This window comes from Antrostomus carolinensis, unplaced genomic scaffold (assembly GCF_000700745.2).
Source record: "Antrostomus carolinensis isolate BGI_N321 unplaced genomic scaffold, ASM70074v2 scaffold5254, whole genome shotgun sequence".
Lineage (NCBI taxonomy): Eukaryota > Metazoa > Chordata > Aves > Caprimulgiformes > Caprimulgidae > Antrostomus > Antrostomus carolinensis.
The window spans coordinates 53,627-62,722 of record NW_010309969.1 but is presented as its reverse complement, the minus strand read 5'-3'; the positions used below and the strand labels follow the sequence as shown (position 1 = coordinate 62,722).

Below are 9,096 nucleotides of genomic sequence, written 5' to 3'. Positions count from 1 at the left end.
ACCCAATCTATTCTATGATTCTATGATTCAGATGATGCTGTGAATTGTCAGTTTTATATGGAAATAAAGATTAAATGTTTAGGTTAGGGTAGACCTAAGCTTCTAGTTTGCTGTTTGAGGAAAAATTGAGTAGGTGGTTTTATCCTACAAGTCCGAATACAAAAAACTTTAGTTGTAACTTCCTTTTAAAGTCACACCTTGGATGTAATACAAATGTTAAGATGTATCTTGTACATCTCACGTGCCTGTAACTTTTGCTTAAGTGAATTTTTAAGAAGTATTCTTGTAAAGATTGACCCAGAAGCCTGAGATAAACACCCATTTGTTTCCATGCTCAAAGCTTAAATCAAAACATGACTGTTGCTCACTCTGCTGCTAAAGGTCAGAGGCTTGAATATTTTTAAGGCCAAGATTCTTGGAACACTTCCTCAGGTTGTAATGACCTTTTGTACAGTCTGCACTGACAGGCATTGAAAGAAGCTATATCCAGTTTCTCTTCACTCCTGCTTTGGGCCGACTCTGGTATTTATAATTCTATTTGAACGATGAGAGACTTGACAGACATAACATTTTGATTTTATTTTTTTATAACATCAGAAATCATAATTATACTATGATTCAGAGAGTAATAGAGGCATAGAAATATTTAATCTTTTCTTTCCTGAATACATACAGAAAAGTTGTAACAGAATCAGAAGGTACCTCATTAATCTCCTAGTTTTAGAGATAATTCATCTTTGATTTTCTTTGGGTTTTTTTTCCCCTCACAGTAGTTTGAAAAGTTGGAATTTCTGTCTAAAACACTTAGGTTAATCTTCAGTTTAGTAGTTTCTGTGTAAAACCAGCCCATAACTTGCAGAATTTATTAGCTCAGGCACAACTCTGTATGGGCATGACTGTAAAACTTCTGGAGACAGGTAGGATCCTGAAGCAATTAACTGCTTTTATGCAATCCTATTTAGAAACTCATCAGAATTTATGAGCCAACTCACAAATAACTCACTCACATATGCCTACATCTTAGTCCCAGACAGAAAGCACTAGGGAGAAGGGAGCACAGGGAGTCAGCTTGTGTTCAGAGGGAATTACAAGCTGTGCTTCAGTGTGATCTCTGCAGAATTTGGACTGACTTAAGAAGAGAGCATGGGTATCTCTGCCCACTGCATGATTCTGCTCATACAGAAGAGCTGGTTCAAGTCTGATGATGGTTCGAACCTTATTCTGCTCAGGCTCATTCTATCTGTACCACTTCCTAATGCATCCTACCAATATCCATACTATTACTTTTCTGTCACTGAGTATTCACCAGTCTTCCATTATCTCAAGAATATATTGAGATAATGAGGAGTAACAACACTCTGCTGTCTGAATTAAATGGCTTAGGTTTGATTTGTGCTGAACTGGAGCAAAAAACCCATCAAGACCTGGACTGGTTCATGTATAGTCGTATCATGCTGTCTTACACAAATTTTCCTGGAATCTAAACTGGCAGGCTTGAATGCAGAGAGATCCAAGTTGTTGTCTGCAGAAGTTGTCTCCAGCCTGACTGGTTTACCAAAGCTGACAAAGATTTGCCTCATGCACAGGATTGTAGCGTAATTGAGGCTGGAAGAAACATCTAAATGCTGTGTGCAATGCCCTGGTCAAAGCAGCTTTGGATAGATCTGTTGCTCAGAGCCTTGTCGGGTCAAGGTTTGAGTACGTCCAAAGACAGAGATTGCATAACCTATATGGGCAACTGTTCCAGTGTTTGAACACCCTCATAATGAAGAATGTTTTCCTTGAACATAACACTCCCTTCAGCAGCCCTGTGCCCTTTGCCCTTTTTGTATCATGGTGCTCCTCTGAATCTGGTTTCATCTTCTTTATGCTCACTCATCAGATACTTGACAAGCGCAACAAATTCTCCTCTCATATTTTTTCTCAAGGCTGACTAAATCCTGTTCCCTTAGCTTCTCCTTAGACATCACGTGCTCTAATCCCCAGTCACCTTGGTGCTCTTCAACTGGGTTTGCTCCAGTTTGTCAGTGTCTGTCATGTGATAGGATGCCCCAAACTGAGCACAATACTCCAGATGTAGCCTCACAGCTACTGAAATTGGCTACACTCTTGCACTCAAAACCCAAGATGCAATGAGCCTTTGCTGCCATGGCACACTGCACACTCTGGGAGTCAACTAATTGTCCACCAGAGCTTTTGCATCTTTTTCTAGCCAGCTCTCCCTCTGCACCGCTTGGGGTTCTTCCATCCCATTCGTGGGACATTTGGATTTGTCTTTTTTGAAGTCCCTCAGATTCCTGTCAGTTCCTTCCCCAGCTTCATGAGATCCCTTGGAATAGCAACCCTACTTCTCAAAGTATTGCTTGCTCTCCCTAGTTTGATGTTTATTTTCATATAGAGATGAATGTCTTCACACTGTGCTTTTCCATGTTTTGGGAAAATAGAAAAGGGATAACTAAGCTCACTTAGGTTGTGGCCACTGTGTACCCAGCTGTGCCTGTTAGATAGGTCTCTCTTCTAAGTCAAGATGCTTCCAGACTTGAGTTAATCTGGAAATTGTATAGCCTTAATTATTATTGAGCCTGTTGTTCCTGAACTAATAAACATGGCTTGATCTATGTTGGCTCAGTGCTGAGCACATTGAGACGTCTGTGGGGTTATGACATATATAATTCATGCTCTAGTTGAACTCCACAGATGAGAGTTCTTCAAAACTGGACTGTGTTTAGGTTATTTTCTTCCTGTAACTTCAAAACATTTGTATTTATATCTTTTAAAGTACTACACAGTAATGTTTTGATATATCAAGCTACTAGGATAGATTATTATTATCCTAAAAACAAACCAAAAAAACAAAACCAGAAAAACAACCCCAAACATCAGTGCTTTAATATTTATCTGGATTTCTCTCTCTCTCATAGCCACAGAGTAGCTTATTTCTGTAAAGAATTATGTCCATCTCACACTTCATTTTAAAGAAGAAATAAAATTCCTAAGTGCTTTTAGAGTTGTAATATACCAGAGGGTTTGGGTTTTGGGGTTTTCTGTAATATTTTTTTTCTTCCCCCCTCCCTTATATAAAGCCATGCCACCTTAAAAACCTGAAAAAATAATATCAGCCTTTCTTTGTAGATTTACTTCTCTTTTAATTTTTTTCCCAGCAGATTTATGACTGTAAAAATGGCAGTGTACGACAATTAACTTAGTAAAAGCGGATTATTAGCAACAGCAGCTTCAGAATGTTCAAGGAGGGATGGAAACAAACACTGTTTTGGTGGTTGTGCTTCAGTTAATCCTGCTGAGAGAGAATTGTTATAATACAGTAAAGATTCATTAAAAAAAAAAAAGAAAAAAACATCTGTTTGCTAAGAGCTAAACTGAAATAATTTTGCATAGTTGGTTTAGTCTTCAAGTTTCAAGCACTTTCAAGCAATGATGTTCAATTTCAGTAAAATTGAAATGAAGTTAAGCATCTAAATGCATTTTCTTTAACTTCTTAAGCTAGTGAATCCTACTGGTTTGGTCTGTAGTTTTTAAATGGTTGGCTACCACCACTGCCTCTTAAAATAGTAACATTGAATAATATTTTGAGTTTCTCAGTGAGAAATATAACAATTTTTTTGTGTGTTTCCCATTGCTCCCTGAAATTACACAGCCATATAGCAGGACACCCCTTTGATTTTGAGGTTTGTTGTGGCTGTTGGTATTTTCTAAGAGAATTATTGTGCATTAATTAGTTCCTTCATTTTTTTCTAGGTCAGCTGGCAAAAATATGCATCGAAGTTCAACAGAAGAGGATTCATCTTCAGAGGAAGAAATGGAGTGGAGTGGTAACAATATGCTACTAACTAATCTCTCTATACCTCAGTTAGATGGGACTGCAGATGAAAATGGTGGTAAGTAAATAGAAAAATAGCTTTGGAAGTTTAATTATTACCTGGGTCATAGTTCATTTTGCTAATTCTCAAAAGTGCTGTTTTCAATGCTTCTTTCAACCGTAAGGAAATGCTCACAGTGGATTTCAGAAGCAGACCATTAACATCTTCTTTATAAGCCAACGATATTTTAATCTCAGTGTTCTCTACAAATTACCAGAATCTACTCTTCCTATTGTATTAATGATCCAAAAAAGGGAATTGTTTAATTAGTTTTATGGAAAAGATAGTTACCCTGTTGCAAGGGGTATTTTTGTTACTATTTGTTATGCAAATATGGTGTTAAAATTAATTATTCTTGTAGGATCATTTATCCTGCTAGGATTTCATTGTAAATAGTAAATGTATTATTGTGTAAATTTAGATGGTTCTTTGCTTTGCAAGTATTTGCTACATGTGCTAAAATACAGTGAGCCTTTGCTTGAGCCTGTGCATCATTCAGGAGATTGCACGTCCACGTCTTCGGATTGCGTGAATTAAAACTACGCAGTGGCAAAGCAGATGCAGAAGAAAACAGCCTTTCAAAATATATAAAAAAAATAAATTAATCTGTAGAGATATCTCTTCTCATCTCTTTATAACCTGCTGCCTTTGATCAAATAACCTTAGTTAATAGAATGCACACTTCAGGTTAGGCAAATATATAAATGTTATTATTTGTTTCATTAGACAATCTACATATTTTCACGTTTATAAAATTCTGTTGAGTGAAACAATATAAAATGTATGGATCCTGTGGGGAAAAATATATATCTGTATCTGAGGTTTTCTCAATATTAAGTTCCCCTTTGTTCTTGTTCTAATCAACAATAATTATTCTTTGTTTAGAAATGCTGTATTAGTCATACTTCATTGCCTTTAGAATTTGAAATTTGTGGTTAACATCACTTTGTACAGAAGCTTCTTTCTTAATCCATAGTACAAACAGGTTAATGTAAAATCTTGCTTGTGCTCACACATGTACCTAATTTCCTATTATTGCATTTGCTCTTTCGGTGCAGGAAGGTAATCCTTTACAAAATTTCTCTCTTAGTTCATGTCTCTCAAAGGTATTTGACAAAAATAACAAACTTCATATATTAATATATAAAATACATATGTCTTAATGTAGCTATTAGCAATTCTGTATTGGAGAAAGTGAGTTATATGGTCTTATTACATAGACAACCACAGCTATTCTTTTGTGTTCACTGTTCAAAGCATAGTTTTCTTTTTCCTTTGCTTTTACATATGTAATGGTAGAGTAATACATGACTTGATGTACTACTAATATGATTTGGTTTTGCAAAAAACACAATTGTAATTTCCTTATTTGTGGTACTTTGTAATTTCATGTAAAAAGGGATGGTTCTGGCTAATGAGACTGTATCTTAAATCATTGTTGGAATTTTATTATATTTTAAGTATATTAAATATGACATGCAGAAGAAGATTGTCAGCTTAGAATGAGTTTACTGCTGTGAACTTTTACATCAACTTCTTATAATAGCTGATACAGTAAATTCAAAACAGATCTCAGTCCAGTTCCTCTAAATTAGAAAACGCTTATCTGCACATGAATCTGCATCCATAACATCCAACTGACTGACAGATATTTTTGCAGTTTTTATATCTGAATAGTCAGGTATCTTTCAAGTGTTTGTTGCCACTTCACTAAACTCCCTTTTTCTTGGTTTTCAGTTAATCATCCTTATTCTTTGTGTGGACTCCTACACTCAAAGGATCGTAGGCAGCATTTCCCAGCTGTGTTTTGCAGCTCAGGGACTGTGTGTGTGCATTAGAAAATGTTATTAGAAACAGGCTGAGGCTTCCTTTTATTTTTCTCACCCAGCAACAAATAAATTGCTAAGCTGAATACAGCACGAATCTAAAATAATCCTCAAATTGGTTGAGACTTACAGTAAAGGCTAAAGGGATCCCATGTGTAGTACCACAGTGTACAGCACATGCTTCCAGGTCACACAGCATGTTTCACAACTCCTATCCCTTGTCAACATTTCAGCTAAAGATGTGGACACCTGAACAAATTGCTGTGTGCAGAGAGCTCTGTGGTAACTGCCTCTTTGCAGAGGAATAAACTCCTTCATATGACTTGGTGTTCATTGTGGTTATGAGCAAGCACACAGTTGCAGCAAACCATTTGTTAATTTGTTACTTATCACCTGCCTGTCCACACTTACCCTGCAGTAAATGTGGTGAAAGTATCAGTGAAAGAGAGAGAAATCATCCCAGATATCATCTGATGAGTCTGAACAGGACAGTTTCTGCAGCACATTCTGGTTGCAGATCTGTGTGTAAATGTTAATGCGTGGATATGAATTAATGATATGACTAAATGGTGCAAGTTCCTTCCCTAAACACCTGAAGCTGAGCAGTGGATTGGTCTGCTTTATAAAAGTGCAGCAAACTAGTTATGCTGAGCGCACAGGACACCTAATACAAAGCCCTTGCCGTGTTGTAAGATAGTACTTCAGTTTTCTGTGCAATGACTTTTCTGTATGGGAAAGTAATCTAAATAAGTTCTTTGTTTTTCAGAGCCAATGAGTATGTATACTTCTCAGGGACAAAGCAGGATACAAGCTTTCTAGAAATCATTCTGTTTGTATTTAGTTATCTGAAAGTGATTTTTAGAAGCCTTCTTTCAGAAAACCAGCATGAAATCTTTGGCAGTTGTATGCAAGCCTACCATTTAGGAGTAACAGTGACAGAATAACTGAGACACAAGTGTACTGATGACGTCATTTTGAGAAAGCAACTCATGTACTCAGGGTCTGTAGTTGTCATGATCATAAATGCAATGTGATTTAAGAGAGTTCTGTTTCTTCTTTTGGATGGGAGGGCTTTCAGGAAAGTGTCATTAAAATGGTTAATGCCTTAGGTTATGTTTTTTCCAGGAAAACTAGAATAAAAATGCTTGTCTTCCATTTCAGACAATCCTTTGAATAATGAAAGTTCTCGAACTCACTCCTCCGTCATTGCAACGAGCAAAATGTCTGTAAAGACCTCAATCTTTCACAAAGATGCTGCTACGCTAGAACCCCCATCTTCTGCTAAAATTACTTTTCAGTGTAAACACACAAGTGCCCTTTCTAACCATGTTTTGAATAATGAAGATTTAGTAGAAGACCTCTCACAACCAAACACGGAAACAAGACCTGAACTTTCAGTCCATTCTCTTACAAAAGAAAGCACTTACTCAGCAAAGTACCCAACTCCATTCAGCAATAGTACCCCTGCAGAAAACCCTCACAAAGAGAGTAATAAGAAAGATACTCTCCCAGTTCCTTCATGTGAAAATAATATTTTTGAGTATGAAGATGATATTTCATCAGTGAGCAGACAGATACCTAGTAGGAAGTATACTAGTATCAGAAAGGCTGAAAAGGATGTCTCGTTTATGCATGTGGGCCGCCACATTGGTGACAGCATGTTGAATAAAAACTTATTTAACTTTTCTGATTTGAGCCACTCTAGCCACTCCAAAGGTAAAATGTCCTCTGAAGTAAATGAAAAATCCAGCAGTGCAAGTATAAATAGTTTTTTTCCAGCAACAGTTACAGAAAATTGTGAATTGGTATCTTGTTCAGGAGGCAGTCGAACTGTGGTACATTCACTTGAAAATAATACTGATGAAGGTGGCCTTAATAAGCTTAAAATTAGGTATGAAGAATTTCAAGAGCATAAGGCAGAAAAGCCAAGCCTCAGTCAACAAGCAGCACATTATATGTTCTTTCCTAGTGTTGTTCTTTCTAATTGTCTCAGTCGACCACAGAAGTTAGCTCCCGTTACATATAAATTACAGCAAGGCAACAAACAGTCCAGGTTGAAGCTGAATAAAAAGAAACATAGTTTTATCAATCATCAGGAGCCTGCAAATGTAAATGATGTTGCATCAGTGAAGGAAAGCTGCTATACACAAGGTAATGCTTGTAGTAACATTCCTGATAAGGATAGTGCTTTACCTAGTGACTTAGTTCAAGTTCCTCTTGAGGCTTTTGAAAACAAAATGCCTACAAGCACTGCTAATTATACTGACTGCCAGTTTGCAGATGGATCTCTTGAAACTGAGCAGTCATTTGGATTATGTGGAAATAAATATACGCTCCGAACAAAACGGAAAGTAAATTATGAGACTGAAGACAGTGAATCAAGCTTTGTCGCACACAACTCAAAAATTAATCTACCTCAACCAATAGAAAGTTTTGAAAGTTTGGATGGGTCTCAGAAGTCTCGAAAACGTAGAAAGCTTTCTAAAAAATTGCCACCTGTTATTATTAAGTATATTATCATCAATAGATTTAGAGGGAGAAAAAATATGCTTGTTAAACTAGGGAAAGTAGATTCTAGTGAGGAAAGAGTAGTACTCACAGAGGAAAAGATGAACTTATATAAAAAGCTTGCACCTTTAAAAGACTTTTGGCCAAAAGTTCCTGACTCTCCTGCAACCAAATATCCTATTTATCCACTAACACCAAAGAAAAGTCACAAAAGGAAAGCAAAACATAAGTCAACCAAGAAAAAAGCTGGAAAACCACAAAAAACAGGTAGTAAAAATATTAGAAGAACTTTATCTTTCAGAAAAAGGACTCATACAGTTCTTTCCCCTCCTTCGCCATCCTACAATGCCGAAGCTGAAGACTGTGACTACAACTACAGTGATGTCATGTCGAAGTTAGGTTTTCTTTCTGAGAGAAGCACAAGCCCAGTAAACACATCTCCACCTCGCTGCTGGTCTCCCACTGATCCAAAAGCAGAAGAAATTTTGACCAACCTGGACAGAGAAGCTTTATTTAGTAGGGTGCCCAATATGTACAACAGCAAGACTGTTAATTCTAGTATAGGAAAAAACAGTCGAGCAAAAACTCAGGTTAAGAAATGTAAAAAGAAATTTTCTAGCCCCACTGTATCTACCAAGAAAAAGAAAAAGGTGAATCAGGCTGATAAAACAGCAGATGATGGAAAGAAGAAACCTAGAGCAAAACAAAGACAAAAACCAGCTGAAAAACCATCCTCAAGAAAGCGTGTTGTATTTAAAGATGAAAAAGGAAATACTCACTCTACTGCAGAAGTGAAGTTTGTTCTGAAACGTCAAGATCTGCCTGAGATTTCTTATAACTCTTTCAACTCACAGCCACTTCATAACCGGAAAGACAGTCCGGTT

At 36.8% G+C, this 9,096-nt stretch overlaps 1 protein-coding gene across 1 annotated transcript in view; it reads left to right on the top strand.

Annotated features, from left to right (window-relative positions):
* Nucleotides 1–3,756: 3,756 nt before the first annotated feature.
* Nucleotides 3,757–9,096, top strand: part of REV3L (REV3 like, DNA directed polymerase zeta catalytic subunit) — a gene marked incomplete at its 5' end in the record, with an annotated part of 48,463 nt that continues 43,123 nt past the window's right edge. The window contains 2 exon segments of the mRNA XM_010166236.2: nucleotides 3,757–3,896; nucleotides 6,866–9,096. The exon segment at nucleotides 6,866–9,096 is cut by the window's right edge and continues 12 nt beyond it. Coding sequence (XP_010164538.2) covers nucleotides 3,757–3,896; nucleotides 6,866–9,096 — 2,371 coding nt within the window.